Raw genomic sequence first — 18079 nt, forward strand, 5'->3', positions numbered from 1 at the left:
GCTTTTAAGCTCATATCTTATGAGTTTATGAGTATGCAATTGTGTTTTTAGGGAGGATTTTGCAAGGCAAAAAAAAATGGTTTATCAGAGATACATAAATAATCAGAATATTTCTGATGAAGAACTGGTAAAGGTAAAAAAATTTTGGGTGGTGGAGTACAAAAGAAATACAATCATAGCTTTTGGAAAAGCTTCCTAGAGCAGTATGAAAAATAAGAATACCTTGCTTTTTAAGGTTTGTGTCACCTAATTCTTTTCTAATTCCTAATGTCTTAGACATTTCTACAACAAAATACCACATCTTTTATACCAAGGCCTTTCTCATCTGAGTAAGTCTTTTGGGCAGCCTGGGATAACTTATAAAAGACTAAGGCGTGTCTTGAGAAAGTCAGGGATCTGCAGAAAAGGGAACAGTGTGGTGACTCAAGCTCATCTCAAAGGATTCCTTCAGACCCAGATCAGAGGCTCCCTTTCCTGTGGTCTCATCTTCTGTCTTATACTCATGGTATCAACATGTACACTTAAGTGTTTACTATTTCAGATTTCCAGACTTCTAGCTGTAACTTGTCGAAGAAAATCTCAGTTGAAAAGGGTAAGACAGAAGGGAGCAAGGCTGTAGGATCCACTAAAGGTTTCCAAGTCCCCTGCTCATAGTGTCCTCCCTCTGATCTCGGTACATCCTCATGGCCACCCTGTGAGGACAGTGGTCTGGTCACTTCCACATCACACGTCATATCCGGGCTGACTAGATCTAAATAAATGAGGACTTCCCTTAGCTCATGAAGGACAGAACAAAAATTTGGTAATTCTACCAACTTAGATTTTGTTTTATAATCATAATTTCAGTTATTTTCCCCTGCCAGGAAAGAATTTTCCTGTCTAATCTCAAAAATCTTAGCATCACATTTCCCTCAGGTTCAAATTTGAGTTAAAACCTACCATTTAAGGGTGTCTGGGTGGCTCAGTTGATTAAGCATCTGCCTTTGGTTCAGGTCATGATCCCAGGGTCCTGGGATCAAGTTCTGCATCAGGCTCCCTGCTCAACAGGGAGCCTGATTCTCCCTCTTCCTCTGCCCCTCCCCTTCCTCTGCTTGTGCTCTCTCTCTGAGACAAGTAAATAAATAAAATCTTTAAAAAAAATAATAAAAGAGTAAGGGAGAGGACAATCTTTTTCTTTTTATGTCTTTTATTTCATATCAGAAAACCAATTTTAATGAATGCTTTCATATACCAATGTCACTGTTCAGAGAACAAAGATTTTTTTTTTTTTTACTTTTTAATTTAAATTCAATTTAATTAACATAGACTGCATTATTAGTTTCAGAGGTAGAATTTAGTGATTCATCAGTTGCATGTAACACCCAGTGCTCATTACTTCAAGTGCCCTCCTTAATGCCCTGACCCAGTTACCCCATCATTCCACACACCTCCCCTCCAGCAACCCTCAGTTTGTTTCCTATAAACCCTCAGTTGGTTTGCCTCCGTCTGTTTTCATCTTATTTTATTTTTCCTTCTTTTCTCCAATGTTCACCTGTTTTGCTTCTTAAATTCCACTTGGGAGTAAAACCATATGGTATTTGTCTTTCTCTGGCTGACTTATTTCACTTAGATAATACTCTCTGGTTCCATCCACTTTGTTGCAAATGGCAAGATTTCATTCTTTTTGATGGCTGAGTAATATTCCATTGAAGATATACCACATCTTCTCTAACCATTCATGTGTTGATGGACATCTAGGTTCTTTCCATATTTTGGCTATTATGGACATTGCTACTATAAACATAGGGGTGCAGGAGCTGTTTCAGATCACTATGTTTATATCCTTTCAATAAATACTTAGTAGTGCAATTGCTGGGTCATAGGGTAGCTCTATTTTTAACTTTCTGTGGCATCCCCATAGTGTTTTCCAGAATGGCTGCATCAGTTTGCATACCCACCAACAGTACATCAGTTTCTCTGCAACCTCAACAACATTTGTTGTATCTTGAGTTGTTTATTTTAGCCATTCTGACTGATGTGATGGGGTGTGATGTGATAGCTCACTGTGGTATCTTATTGTGGTTTTGATTTGTATTTCCCTGATGCCAAGTACTGAGCATTTTCCATGTGTCTGTTGGCCATTTGTGTATCTTCTTTGTTAACCTGATTTTGAAAAGTGGAGTTCCTTTTGCATTTGTGCTGCATTCCATTGGTCACCAGACCAACCCTGGTGAACTGTATCAGGGAACTCGACAAGGATGTGAATACCATGCAGTGGGACTCTATTGCAGGCATCTCAGATTTTGGCTGTAACTAGATCATGAACCCAGGTAGTTTGACCTCAGTGCTTGGGCTCTTTACCACAATGTTGAGAATAACTACAGAACACACATTTATGAATATTCATACATTTCCTAAGGGCAGCATGAGGATATTGGTGGAGTTCATGGATATTCCATGATTATTTGTTAAAGAACACCTGAAAACGTGAAGGAGATGAAAATATTTATCAAAGGCAGTAGACACTAAATTTCCAAAGAGTCCAGATGTTATATAGATCATCGCAGAAAAGACATAGTAAGGAGAGGTAGAATGAGAAATCATTTCAGTTAAATTCTTTTTACTTCAAAATTTTATCTTTAATTTTTCTACCTCTCCTCCTCAACACATCTCTCAACTCTGTCAAGTACCATGTTGAGAAATACCTACAGAGGGTTTTATTTCTTAAAATTGTAGCTTAAAAAAAAATCTCTACTTTAGATTTCCTGTAGATTGTATTTAGTGTCCACATTTTTAAGAATGTTGTAAAAGCTTTCCAGTATCAATATGCCCTGTTCAAAGAGCTAACTAATTCGGTGAGGGAATTTCTACTTGAAAAATCTTTGTGCATCAGTGTGAGATATAAATTCAATTGTCAGCAAGCTGTGTCAGAGCAGATTTCTTGTCATATTTGACCATAGAGCAGAGATTTATTGAAAATTCTTGATGATATCGGTTTCTGAGTTGTTTTACATAAACATAGCAGTGCAGTGAATGCTTTGAACTGTAATGTGAGGGAGGGAGAGAGAGAGAGAGAAAAAAAAATGTGTGTGTGTGTGTGTGTGTGTTTCTGGCTCTCAACCCTGACATGTAGGAGAAAAATACCAAACGGCATTTCAGTACATAGTGTTGTATCCAGCTTACTTTAGAATGATGATTTCTGCAACAACCATCTTCTAAGTAGGTGTAGACTTCTGTGCCCTTTCAGAAATGAATCATGAATCAAAATACTTCAAAACCAATGCTTTGGAATACAGACTATTCTATTTCATGCTAGGGAACAGACAATGGGAATTGTTGAGATCCAGAAATATACAATAGGTTTATTATTTTTAAAAGAACTTTTATTATTTGCAAGCCATTTGTACCCAGGTCAGTAGTGAAAATTCCTTTCTTCCATAATGAAAGACTTGGAACTGCAATATAAATTTAGTCTCTTGGCTTCTCTGAGTTCTCTGATTTTATATTCTGTGGCTTGCCAAATTATTTTATGTTTTTCTATTCAAGTTTATTCAACTCTAACTCCAAGGAGATATTTATGAAATTATTTTTCCCTAAATGTATTATAAAATATTGGTTATGTTCACATAATGATATTGATAAGGAAATGTGCACAATTTGTGGAGTGGATGCCTTCTATATCTAAGGGAAACTATCATTGTCACATTTATTTATGAGTAAAAATTGTCAACCCAGAGACAGCTTTACAATCTGGCAATCAACATTAATGGCTACGCAGTGATCCCATTTGATCAGTAAGATGGGTGAAATCATTAAATTGACTGCCTTGGGAGATGAGAGTTTAAGTTTCCTAAATATAGACATTATGTTATCATATGGCTCTTATTTACAAATGTATTCAAGTCCATTATTATTACTATTATTACTAAAGTATCTGTACACCCCAGGAAACTAAATAATATATCAAACCACTTAAATAGTCTCCAGTGGGTTAAAATGACAGATTTCAAAATATTACTTCTAGAAAATCCTTCTTATTAACTCACTTGAAAAATATAAAGTATCTCTAGCACTGTACTGTGAGAGATAGAAAGACTACAAAATTATAACCTCTTTCTTTAAGAGATTTATAATCATTTTAGCTAATATCTGGCTTGAGTCTCTGACTCTTTTTATAATTTTCCTGTCATCTTTTTTTTCTTTTCCTTTTTTCTGGAGTCTGTTCATGTGTTTATTTACCCACCATTTACTCTTGATAAAATATCTTTAAAGACATTGTGCTATGTACCACTTATTTTCAAATTTTCCATCAATTCTTCCCAAAAATAATTTAGAAAACTTTGTAACACCTCAAGAATTTTTAATTTAACATTTAAAACACTTTGTTATAAATATCTGTGAAGGATGTAATTTCTTTAGTATACTACTCTTTTACATAAATCCAAATGCACGGAAATACCATAGCAATTCAATATCCACCATCATCCATTTACAAAATATATGAGGAAGCATCTCTCTAACAGAGAAAAATTTGGAGTGCCTGGGTGGGCTCAGTTGTTAAGTGTCTGCCTCTGGCTCAGGTCATGATCCTGGCGTCCTGGGATCAAGCCCCACATTGGGCCTCCTGCTCATCCAGAAGGCTGCTTCCCCCCTCCTACTTCCCCTCTCTTGCTGTCTTTCTCTCTGTGTCAAATAAATAAAATCTTTAAAAAAAAAAAAAAGTTGGTGGACTTTAAAAAAAAAACAGAAAAATGTATACATGTTTCTCCTTGAACTGGTATCTACAATTCATTCTCCCAACAGAATAATACACAAATATAATCTGTCTTTATGTCTTTTATTGATCATCTATCTTATTTCTTTGCAGTATTATATTTTAATAAGCTGAAATTATTTGTTTAATTATTATAAACTTATGTGAGCATAGCTTTAGGTTTAACTGCTAAGGTTTTTTTCTTTAGGGTTAACATTACAATTAGTATTTCTGTACAATTGTGTTTAAAGGAAGATTTTATTAGCATTCTATCACTTAATGACACAAATGAGGCTTTTTCTGCATAATTACTGGATACATTTGTGGATGAAAGTACTTAATGCATCAGTTCTATTCCAGTGTTTTATTCACCTAAACACTGAGAAATTTTGTTTGTATATATGTGTGGGTGAGTGTTACAACAATGAGAAATTTATAGCACTCAATGATTTGAACCTCCTAATTACATTCCAGAATCATACTGTGAACTCTCATCTGAAGTTATTTTTCATAATATTTCAACTAACTGGATATTGTCCTCCAGTTATGCTGGAAGTAAAAATTTTAGAAACTGCCTGACTTTCATAAGTATTTGTTACTCAGTCAAGCTATTTGCTTTCTCATTTTTAAGAGGTTCATCTATAAGAAACTTCACCAAGATTTATAGAATAATTATAGAATACATCTGCAAATTTTTTCCATGAAGTACTTCATATAATACCATATATTATGACAGGATTGGAAACATTGAAGCATCACTTTCAATATGCTGTTACCAATATAATTTTTTGAAAAATGTTTTTATTCTCTTAAAATCTATATAGTTTGTATTCATTTCATGGAAAATACGCATCATTTAACCTACTTAAAAGTTAATCCTTATTTTGAAACCAATACTTTTTTTCAATTGTTCAATTCAGATAAACATGTTAACATATATTTCAAGGAGTATTATAAATACACTGAAAAATAAATTCCAGAATGCAATTTCAAAAGCTGTTTTACTAGAAGCAGCCCTTTTGATTTGAAGTGTTTATGTTTAATGTAATGAATCTTCATTTTAAGTTAGAAAAAAATATTTTTAAATCTACATGTTGTTTCTAACTAATTTAAATAATGCAATATCATCCGTATCAATGATCATGAAGTTACTTATGTAAGAGTAATATGATAAAAAGAAAGGTTCTCCTGTGGTAAATGAGCACGCTCATGCATGTTAAACTCCAGTAATTGACATTACTGGAGTGTAATTAAATAAAAATAATGCATATAATAGAACTAACTTTATTGATGTAATAGAAATATACTGCTGAAGATCATTCTAGTATCTAGTTTAGATTGTATTTTTTGTTAATAAAAAGTAGGGAATTCTAAACATTTTATGAGATGATGTAAGATGAAGAGTGACTGCAATCAGAATCAATATTTTATAATGTGACATAGTTTAATAGATATTGAATAATGCTCAATACACCTAGGAAATATTATCTAAGATATTGATCTGTGGGTTTAAGCCAGCACCACTGAAAACTGTTTGGTATTCCTAGACAACATTTAGTTATATTTAAATTAACGTGTCACTAAATTGTACTGTTTTGCTGTTCAAAGGCATTTTCTTCCCATTTAAATAAAAATCTCAAATATGATTATTTAAATAAGAATCTTAAATATGATTATTGCTTTTTTCTCTCCAGAATCTCTCTCAAAAGCATTACATTCTTTCATGGAAGTAACAGAAAATTCCTATTTCCATTGCTCACTTTACACAACATCTTCATTTTCTAATCAACCCAACATATTCTAATGCCACAGTTCTTGCTTAGGAAAGAGAAAAAGGCAAAAAGAAAACAAAACAAAACAAAAATCAGAAGGCCTTAATGGGGCTTTGCAGTGGCTCGATTCATTATTTGAAACTGTGGGAAGTTTGAAATCTCAGGGTAGTGCTCTCTGTAAGGGACTGGAAGAGGCAGCTGTCTTTCTTAGAGTAGGAAAGGAACTGTGGAAAGAGAGGCAAGTAAGGGAACCTACATGACACTATTGATGAAGTTCTAGAACCTAGGTGACATGGCAGTCAGGGCTGCCTGAGGGATGCTACACATAGGACTGAGGGGGAGTGGATGGGGGAGGGGTACAAGGTGCCAGCTTTTGCTTTGTCCTCAGCCAGCCTTGTGCTCCCTCATCACTATGATGAGTATTTGTAGGTTTGAAGATGTGAAAATGTAGCCCTTTCCTCTTTTCTTTGTTAGGTGGCTACCTAAGAAAAATAATAATAGGGGCGCCTGGGTGGCTCAGTAGGTTAAGCCTCTGCCTTCTGCCTAGTTCATGATCTCAGGGTCCTGGGATCAAGCCCCACATCAGGCTCTCTGCTCAGCAGGGAGCCCGCTTCTTCTCTCTGCCCACCTCTCTGCCTACTTGGGATCTCTGTCATATAAATAAAATCTTAAAAAAAAAAAAGAAAAGAAAAAAATAATAATAACAACACCTTTTTTTTTTTTTTTTTTTTTTGCAGCTGTCGTGAGTGCCATCCCTGTGCCTACCCTGGAAAGTGCCCAGTACCCAGGAATCCTCCCGTCTCCCACGTGTGGATACCCGCACCCGCAGTTTACCCTCCGGCCCGTGCCATTCCCCACACTGTCTGTGGACCGAGGTTTCGGAACAGGAAAAAGTCAGTGTAATGCATTTTCCTTTCTTTTTACTAAGAAATGGATAAAAACCAAGGACGTCTTGTTCAATGTATAGCATTTTGACATTCTCATTTACCTCTGCTCTGGGTCAAAATCAGAGGACTGATTCTCTGGCAGCCTTTCCACAGCACTTTCCATGGACAATATGGGTAGCTGTGGGGAAACAAAGCTTAGTAAAGCAATGATGTGTTGGGTGCTTGAAATTCATATGTTTCTGTCAACTAGGGAATGACTAATCAAGTGACTGTTCTCCAGCATATTCTTATGTAAGTGTCCGTTGGTTATATTTAAAGGTATCTCATTGATTCCTCATGGACCAATGCTTAAATGAATACTTTAGCCTTCTTAAATCCATTAAGCAAGATCTTTTGATTTTTTAATTAATAATTGTTGGAGACGGAAAAAAATTTCCAAAGGAGTATTTCATTTGTTTTTGTATTATTATTTTTCTGATTTTAATGAGATAATAGTTGACATATAACATTGTGTAAATTTAAAGTTTAGAATGTGTTGATTTGCTACACTTACATATTACAGAATGGTTACCACCATAAAATTGGTTAATACCCTCCTCACGTTATATAATTTCCATTTCTTTTTTGTGGTGAGGTTTTAAATGTACTTTCTTAGCAACTTTCAAGTATACAAAACAGTATTATTACCTATAATCACTATGCTGCACATTAGACGCCCAAGTTATAATCACTTATAACTTGAAGTTTGTACTCTTTGACCAAGATCATTCTTTTTTTCTCTGTCCCCCAGATCCTGGTAACCACAATTCTAGTTGCTATTTTTATGAGTTTGTCTTTTTAGTTTCTATATATAAGGGATATCATACAGTATCTTTCTTTTCCTGACTTTTTTCACTTAGCATAATGCCCTCAAGGTCATCCATTTGTTGCAAACAGCAGGGTGTCCTTCTTTCTCATAGCTGAATAATACTCCATTTTGCATATATACCATATCTTCTTTATCTACATCCATTGATGGATGCTTAATTGTTTCCATACCTTGGCTATTCTGAATAATGCTACAGTAAGCATGGGAGTGTGTGTATATCTTCAAGATCTCGTTTTCATTTCTTTTGGATAATACCCAGAAGTGAGATTTCTGGATTATAAAATAGTTCTATTTTTTTAATTTTTTTTAGGAAACTTCATACTCTTTTCCAAAGTAGCTGTGCCATTTTACATTTTCAGCAACAGTGCACTCTTTTGTCCGTGTCTCTTTTGTCTTTTTGTTGATAGCCATTCTAACAGGTATGAGGTGATATCCCATTGTGATTTTGATTTGCATTTCCCTGATAATTAGTAAAGTCAAATACCTTTTCCACATATTTGATGACCATTTATATGTCTTCTTTGGAAAATGTATATTCAGTTCTTCTACACTTTTTAATCCAGTTTTTTGCTATTGTATTGTGTGAATGTGTTACATATTTTAGAATGTGTTACATGTTAACCCTTTATCAGATATGCAGTTGGCAAATATTTCCTCCCATTCTGTAAACTGCTTTTCATTTTGTTGATAGTTCTCTTTTAGCTGTACAGAAGCTTTTTAATTTGATGTAATCCCATTAGTTTATATTTGCTTTTGTTGCTTTAGCTTTTTGTTGTCAAATCCAAAAAGTCATTGCTAAAACCCATGTCCAGGAGATTATGCCCTATGTTTTCTTCTAGTTTTACAGTTTCAGGTCAGGTCTTACATTCAAGTCTTTAATCCATGTGAATTCATTTTGTGTACAGCATAAGAAATCCAGTTTCATTTTTTTAAAAGAGGCAATTCCGTCTTCTCAATGCCATTTATTAAAGAGACTATTTCCCCTGCCCCTGTATTTTCTTGGCTTTTGGGCGTAAATTCATTGACCATGTATACATGGGTGTATCTCCAGGCTCTCCCATACTGTTTGACTATTATAGCATCTTAATATAGTGTGAAATCAGGAAATGTGATGCCTCCAGCTTGATCTTCTTTCTCAGTACTGTTTTGGCTATTTCAGGTCTTTTCTGGTTCCATACAAATTTTGAGATTTTTGTTCTATTTCTGTGAAAAATGGCATTGGATTTTTGATAGGGATTGCATTGACTATGTAGATAACTTTGGGTAGTATAGAAATTTTAACAATATTAATTCTTTCAAACCATGAGCATGAAATATCTTTCCTTTTATTTATGTCTTCTTCAATTTCTTTCATCAAAGTCTTATAGTTTTCAGTGTAAAGATCTTTTACCTCCTTGATTAAATTTATTCCTAAATGTTTTATTCTTTTTGACACAATTGCAAATGAGATTGTTTTCTTAATTTCTCTGATAGTTCAGTGGTAGCACATATGAATGTAACTGATTTTTGTGTATCAATTTTATATCCTGAAAGTACTATTTGATTTGGTTTAAGGAAAGTAAGTATGGACAGAGACTCCCAATCTATTATATACACCCCGGTGGTTTCTCTTATGCCATTTGACTTTTTTTTCCTTCAAGAACAGCATTTTAAAATTGATTTTATGGCTCTCTTCTCTTGGTTAGGAACAGGTGACTCAGCAGCTCATGTGAGATAGGATGTTTTGTAATAGATAAGATGGTAACAACAATAAAATATATTTGTGAGGTAAGCTATATTTTTTTCTAGCCTAACAGGAACAGCTCTAAGAAATCATAAATCCTCTAGATGTAGCAAGGTTAGAATTAAAAGGCATCAAAAATCTGCCAAAAGAGAATTAGATTTATTTTCCCTTTTCTCACTGCACGTCATGTCTACAGAATAGAGTTGTGTGCAGAAACTCAGGAAAAATGGTTTCCCAAACCATATTGAAGAGAATTAAATGAGAAAGATATGGGAAGTCCAAAAAGAAAAATTTCCAAATCCCAGGACAGCTAGGAAGGTGATTCTAGTCAAAGAATTCAGAACCACGGGTCCCTTCTTTAGCTTCTGAAACAAAACTAGCAGAAAATAAATGATCATAGTTTTTGTTTAGTTTCTCCTCATCGAATCACCGTCTACTATTTTCTTTTGATTTCATCTATATCCTCTGACTTTAGAAGTGTGAGAAGAATGTGTAGAACGACCTTTATCTCTTGACTACACAAGACCAAGTCAAGCCAAAGTTCAGTTTTTTTAAGGAAATTAACCATTTTGTTTTATTTTTGGTGTATTCCTGTCATCTCTTTTTCTCATTTAAAGGCATAGTTTCCTTCTGAGAACTCAGCATCCCATTACTCTTTTCTTTTTCTCTTGATTCGGTGCAATGTGGAAAACCATCACATTGAATCCTAGGCATAATCATTCCAGAAGTTAAATTTCAATGAAAAAGAATATAATAAATGAGTTAGCATTTTTTTTCCTTTCCCCATTTGGCCATTGGCCAAAATCAGTTATATGGAGAAGCTCAGTACCAAGAGAAGTATATATTCCACCCAAAATGAACTAGAGAATTTGCAGGGGAAGAGAGGGAAGGGTGAGTTGTGAGCAAATAATATAGTTTGTCCAAGATTACCATACACCATCAGGATGGTCTGAATCACTGTTTCTCATCTCAGAGTCCATGCACATTCTTCTACCATGAATGTAGTTGTTTCTTAGGCTGCCATCACAAGGTACCATAAACTCGGTGGTTTAAATGACAGAAATTTATTCTCTCATAGTTCTGGAGGCTAGAACTCCAAACTCAAGGTGCTGTCAGGGTTATGTTCCCCCCAGAGTCTCCAGCGGTGGATTTATCTTTGCCTCTTCCAGCTTCTGGTAGTCCTAGACATCCCTTGGCTGTGGCAGCGTAACTCCAGTATCTGCCTCTTTCACATGGCTGTCCTCCCTTTGCCTGAAGAGGTCTTAGAGACCCAGACCTCCAAGGACATATTTGGGGGCCAGAGAGCAAAGTTTTGGGTTTTTTTTTTTTAAATTCATGAGGAAGAGAGAGTGTGAGAGAGAGAGAGGCGGAGGCAAAGGAAGAAGCAGGCTCCCCGCTTCTGCATTGGGATCCCAATGCAGGGCTCGATCCCAGGGGCCTGGGATACAGATGTTAAGCCAGCTGAGCCACCCAGCTGCCCAGGGAACAAACTTTTATGAAGAGAACTGGTCTCCCAACCTCCAATACCTGTGAATGCGACCTTATTTAGAAAGAGGATCTTTTCATATGTCACCAAGTTAAGGTGAGCTCATGCTGAGTTAGTGTGGGTCCTAATCCCATATGCCTTGTGTCCTTAGAAGAGAAGAGACAGACACACAGGGAGAAGATGGCCGTGTGACAACAGAGGCAGAAGCTAGACTGATGCATGCAAAAGCCAAAAAACAATAAATAAACTAAGTTAAAATGTGTTCTTATTTGTGGTTAAATACTGCAGATTTGTTTATGTCTGTGGTTAGAGTCTCATGTAGCACTCTTGTGCAGGACTTTGATAGAGCAGGCTGTGTATATGTGGGGACAGAGCGTATACTGGAAATCTCTGTACCTTTCTCTCAGTTTTATACTGAACCTAAAACAGCTCTGGTAGAAATAAATAAATGTGTGAATGAATAAGTAAAGATATAAATGAATAAAAGAAAAATTTGGTCTTTTTAGTAATTTTTAAAACTTTTGTTAATTTATTTAAAAGTAAGGATTATTAAATAAGGGTAGTTATAGAACTATAATCCATAATGTAAACATAAAATATATAATGCAATTAGTATATAAAGTTATATAAATAAAGGTTCACTAAAGAGGGCTTAGCTTAGGGGCACTTGGGTGGCTCAGTGGGTTAAAGCCTCTGCTTTCGGCTCAGGTCATGATCCCAGGGTCCTGGGATCGAGCACCGCAGGGAGCCTGCTTCCTCCTCTCTCTCTGCCTGCCTCTCTGCATACTTGTGATCTCTGTCTGTCAAATGAATAAATAAAATCTTGAAAAAAAAAAAAAAAGAGGGCTTAGCTTGGGTGCCTGGGTGGCTCAATCGGTTAAGCAGCTACCTTCCACTCAGATGATGATCCCAGGTCCTGGGATGGAGTCCCACACTGCATGCTCAGCAGGGAGTCTGCTTCTCCCTCTCCCTCTGCCTGTTGCTCCCCCTGCTTGTGTGCTCTGTCTCTCTCTCTCTGTCAAATAAATAAATGAAATCTTTTTATAAAAAGAGTGCTTAGCTTAATTTTTGAACTTGATATAAAATCATAAGACACAATTTTAGATCCCAGCCAAAACTTCACAGATTTTTAAAATATATATTCATTCATGCATCAGGTAATTTTTTAGCAAAAGGAATGTACAATGTGAAAGAAATAGAGAGGAATATGTGCTTCCATGTGATAGCTTAGGAAAGGAAAAGAAATAAGTACCCTCTTTTCTAGGAAACCAAATATTCTCTAAATCACTGTCAGAACCATTTAACTTCCAGCCATTCAGTATCTGTTCTAAATGCCTTAGAGACCACTAAACATCCCTGTTCCTTCTCAAGCGAAAACATTTCATGACTCTGGCTGGAGATATCTTATTAGTCACCTTGAGAAACAACAAAAGTCACACACAGGAAAAGAAAAAACTGTGCCAAGTGTGGAGGCTCTCCTTCCTCCAAAGTTACCTGAAAGACCTTTGAGTTGCCCAAGAATCACTAAATGAATCACATAAACTCTGCTTCGAGAGAGCTGTTCCTTTCTGAAAGTCACAAATAAAGCTGAACTTCTCTCCTACCAAAAGAAAAAGAAAGTTGTAGGAGATCATTTATTTGCATTACACACATTTGGTTATCCACTGATAAAGACTTATATAATTCTGGTGGACAGATACCTCCTCATTCTACTAACAAGCCATAGTTCTGGTCTTAGCTTCAGTAGTTCAATAAGTCTTGTTCCTGGGGAACAAGAAACAGTGCCATATTTTGAAAACTTCAACCAACAGATAGTCTTGAGGCCCCATTTCTACAAGTCACTATAAACCTGGTGCCCCCATTTTCTCATCCTTGAAAGAGGTAGATACCAGAGATTAGGCAATTTTTTATCATTCCTTTCAGTGTGGGTGTTGCCTTAGTGAGAAGGCTGGTCAACCTCACTCATGTTATTTTTCTGTCCCAACTCTCCCCCCAATTGGAAATCCAATAATAATGGGACTTAACCTAGATAGAATCATGGGCATAGTTGAGTTTATAAATTTCTCTATAGGGACTATGCAAAAATTCACACTATCAGAAACTGGGGTTACTCAGGAATATTGCACAGTTTTTGTTCTGAGATTAATGAGTGAATTGGGTTCCTTAAGTGTTCATGTCTCAAAGTCTTTGTGTAGAGCTACTGGCATGCTCTATTTCTTTCAAATACTACAATTTGCAATAGAAGAAAAATGCCCATTTCCATTTTTGCAATATTTTTGCCAGTCATTCTATAGCAATTATTTATGTGTTGACATTAATTATTATAAAGCACCTTGAAATTCAAATCTGCTGTGTAATTGTACGCTATTTGTACAATGGAGTTCCACCATTTCATCATTTGAAAACGAGTGCCTTGCCAGCACTTCCTTGATTCTTCCTTTATTTTCTGAATTGCAGGAAGGCTGTGCTTCATGGGCAAAGGGAGGTGTTTTTTTGCTTTCCAAGCTCTGAAATACCATGTCACTGAGCCAATTCGCTTCATATAGGTGTCCTGATACTGGCAACTGAACTGGCCAAAGGACTCATCTGACACGAGGGCTTTGCTCCAGGGGAGCCATGGCTATCGTATTTAAGAGGTTTGATTCCCTCAAATGTCAGCCAGTTCTGAAAAGCATTTCTTTTGCTCCACATAAAATACGAGAATTATGAATTGACTAAAGAAAACCTTGCCCATTGTATTAGATATTAAGCAAACATCATTTTCAACAAAATAGAACTAGTTCCTTACAGATTAGTGATGCATTCAGTCTCCCATTCCCACTTAGCACATTCAATTAGGCACTTACCTTTCCACTGTGTGTGGTACTAAAGATTGATTTTGCCAGTGAGCTGGTCCATCTGTGCGGAGCTACCATTATTCCCTCAAATGTGTTCCCAGTGGGAATCATGGTGACCACCTGAAGACCTAGGGATGGAGGACTGGGCATGTGTAGAATTTGTGTCTTTAGAGATGCCAGTGAGCAATGCCATTAAAGAGAATAGGAATGGGAGTGACCCCCAAATATTCCATGATGTCATCAAAATTTCTCTGAAGCCTGAGGTTTTTGAGAAACTAAATTTTATTTTTGTGTGTGTGAGAAACTAAATTTTAGAAGACTAAAAAAGTGCATGTCAATTTTGTTAAGTCTAATGTCAATAATATTTTAACATAAATCTTTTTCATTTCAAAAATGTAGAAGAAATAGAATATGAAAATATGAAGGAAGGAATAAAAAACACAAAATATATCATTATTTCTTTAATGGCTAAAGCAGTTTCTAAAATATGATATGGATGTATTACAATCCATCTCCAATACAGTTACTTAGGGCAGATTTCTATGGAAATTGTGAAATTTCTTTCCCTGGAAAGATATTCTTAATATGGTAGTATGCACCTGTAATAAAAACCAACCCATTGGTAATGAAGAGGGACCCAGATATAGGTTCCTACAACCTCTTCTCTCTGAGCTAGAGCTAAGAAATACTGTTATTTGGATATTGACCATTGGTCATTTTCTCCCTTAGATTAAATATGAGTCCAGACTAAAACTGGTATAATTTTCTTTGCCTGTAACACTATATTGTCAACCATCTAATTTATGCAGTCTTTAAAGTTTTTATTTGTTTGTTTATTTGTTTGTTTGTAATCTCTACACCCAATGTGGGGCTCAGACTCAATGACCCTGAGGTCAAGAGTCACATCCTCTTCCAACTAAGCCAGCCAGTTGCCCCTAAGAATATTAAGGAGGGAGAAACAAGTGTTCTTGTATTCAATCAAGACTGCATAATTTGAATACAAGAACACCTGTTTCTCCTTTTTCCTCTTCTTCTTTTTTTTTTAAGATTTTATTTTATTTATTTTTTTAATATAATTTTTTATTTTTTATAAATTTTTGAGTAATCTCAGTGCCCAGTGTGGAGCTTAAACTCACAACCCTGAGATCAAGAGTCCTTAGAGTCCCACCATTTTTTTTAAAGAGTTTTATTTTATTTTATTTAAGATTTTATTTATTTAGTTAGTTACTTGACAGAGAGTGAGCATAAGTAGTCAGAGTAGCAAGTAGAGGAAGAGGGAGAAGCAGGCTCTCCACTGAGCAGGGAGCCCAGTGTGGGGCTCCATCCCAGGACCCTGGGGATCATGACCTGAGCTGAAGACAGACACTTACCCAACTGAGCCATCCAGGTGCCCCAACAATCCTACCATTTAACCTTGATATTTTGTATGCATGTGCCCCTCCCCTCCATGATAGGGCTTCCTAGCTTAGAGATAGGAAACTCCTCTTGCCAGAGTTCTATCAGTTTGCTGTCTTGATTACATTTTCTTTGAAGAAATCTTTTATCAAGTCTTTGCCTGTTTACCAGCTCTGGTTGCTAGGTGGCCATATCCTATCCTCAGCCAACCCTATGTGTCCCCTGCCTCTGTCTTTGATTAGGGTAAGTCCGGAGGCTTCTCAATGACCCAGAGGATCTCTAGCCCTTTCTGAATATAGAAAAATGAGACTTAATATCAAACACCCTCTGAAGGCACATTTCATTCCTGCATATCTTTAATAGAATGTCTTGATCTTTGGTGACTTGAATCTCTACTCTCTTCAGAATTATCATTTTCTTTCTGGCTCCGCTGCCCTTTGCTGACCTTATGGAGCCTTCCAGAGAATTGTCTCAAAATTATCTCACAAACTAATTATGTCAAAATAGTTCCTGGTTAAAAATTCTCTTCCAAAAGTGAGATATGCTATCTTCTGTCACTGCATTTTTTTCCCACTTACTCAGTGGAACTTTCTTTAAAAGTAAATCATCAGAAATATCTTATTTCATCAACACTTTAGACCTTCAAAGCAGCTCTTTGCGTTTACAGTTTCACCTGGACCTGTTGATTTTGAATACGGAGGATAAAAGTCAAGTCACAGTGTTTTTATCATAAGAAACTGCCTTGCCCATATTTTAGTCCCACTGAACTGTGTTCTCTGGAGAAAAGGTTTTTTTCTGTGCACGGAGCTGTCCAAATGCCCCAAAGGCGATCACAAACGACTGTGGGAAACCTCTTCAACTACAGTAATCTGACTGAAAATTACAAGGTTTGCTACCAAAGAGGAAAAATTACAATTCTGCATTCAGGTAGCTTGTTCCAGCAAAGTCATCTCTCATATAACTTCTGAGCTGGATGTGCTTCTTTTTTGCTATGGAAGACAATGATTGTGGCTATTATTTGTATCATTTTATTAGCAATGCCTTGAACACCTGGTAGCTCTGATTTGTTTGACAGTTGACATGGCATGTTTAAATCGCAGAAAAAATTGGCATATTGGTTGGTAGATAATAATGCAGCTGTAGCTGGGTTTCGGATATTGAATTTCGCTGGCATTGCTACTTATGAAAGGAGAAATAACTCTTTTTTTCTTGCTTCATCACTTATGATTACAGGGCCCTGCCAGTTTGGGCAATAGAGTCAATGCTGTCTATATATTTTACTATTCTTCCTGCGAAAGGGATCCCTGTGTTGCTGGATCTAGTTCCACTGTTTAAAGAAGATGTGCTATTATGTCCCAGAAATGTATGAAGGAAGAGGAAGGAGAATGTTCATAACTTTCAGAAGAGATTGGCCAGATCCCGACATGTTTCTCTAAATGGAGACGCTGCAGCTGGCTTAGGGAAGGCAAGCTTTGTTCTGGAGTAATGAATGGCTTTTCTTGTCTCCATTGCAGCGGTGAGTGAAGGACCAGCCAGCCAACAGCCACCGCTGCTGCCCCCAGCACAGCCTGAGCACCCCAGCACTGAGGAGGCACCAAGCAGAACCATCCCCACGGCCTGTGTTCGACCAACCCACCCACTCCGCAGCTTTGCTAATCCTTTGCTACCTCCACCAATGAGTGCAATAGAACCGAAAGTCCCTTACACGCCACTCTTGTCTCAGCCAGGTAAATGCCTGTTTGTTCACATTTGAAATAGTTGTTTTCCTCTGTGCCTCTCCTTAAGTGTATGAGGGTTCCGGAGAAGACGGGATGCAAAAATCTGTTCACCACTGAGGTTCGTAGGGCAGCTTGTAAGTGTCTGCTTTGGCAAGCAACTGGCTGGTTATAGGTGCCTTTCATTCCTTCGGAAAGCCATTCGTGGATCCTGAACACTGCTGGAAACATTCCTGGTTCTTTAGTCGGCCACGTGGATCTTAGAATTTAAGGCTAGGCACCAAGACTAGACGAAGAGGTATAAAAGCCTGAAAAAAACACTCTTCAGAGCTATGCATGTAAACCTATAATTCCGCTTAGTAGCCTTTCAATTGTCCTCTTCCAGAGGTTCTTATTTCCAAGTTCCAGGGCCAGAAAGGAGAAAAATGCAACTTCTTAATTTTAGAAATGATAAAACAAAAACTTGGTTAGGAAGTAACATCTCTATGGTAACTGTGATAGCCTGACTTAGGAGAAATACACATTCCATCATTCAGATGATCATAATAGAGTTCTCGTTTATATTAGGTCTTCCTCCACAGTTTCTGGGTACTCTGGAGCTCACAGCTGTCAAGTCCTTAGAATTTCCTTGGTGATAAGTGGATAAAGGAATCCTTAGTTATGT

General features: G+C 36.6%; 1 protein-coding gene across 1 annotated transcript in view; it reads left to right on the plus strand.

The window, feature by feature from the left end:
• Positions 1 to 18079, plus strand: part of DCC (DCC netrin 1 receptor) — a 771150-nt gene that overhangs the window by 723858 nt on the left and 29213 nt on the right. The window contains exons 26-27 of the mRNA XM_059408072.1: positions 7242 to 7397; positions 17215 to 17427. Of these exons, the coding sequence (XP_059264055.1) occupies positions 7242 to 7397; positions 17215 to 17427 (369 nt within the window). The remainder of the gene's footprint in view (positions 1 to 7241; positions 7398 to 17214; positions 17428 to 18079) is intronic.

Source organism: Mustela nigripes, chromosome 8 (assembly GCF_022355385.1).
Source record: "Mustela nigripes isolate SB6536 chromosome 8, MUSNIG.SB6536, whole genome shotgun sequence".
In the NCBI taxonomy this organism is placed as follows: Eukaryota; Metazoa; Chordata; class Mammalia; order Carnivora; family Mustelidae; genus Mustela; species Mustela nigripes.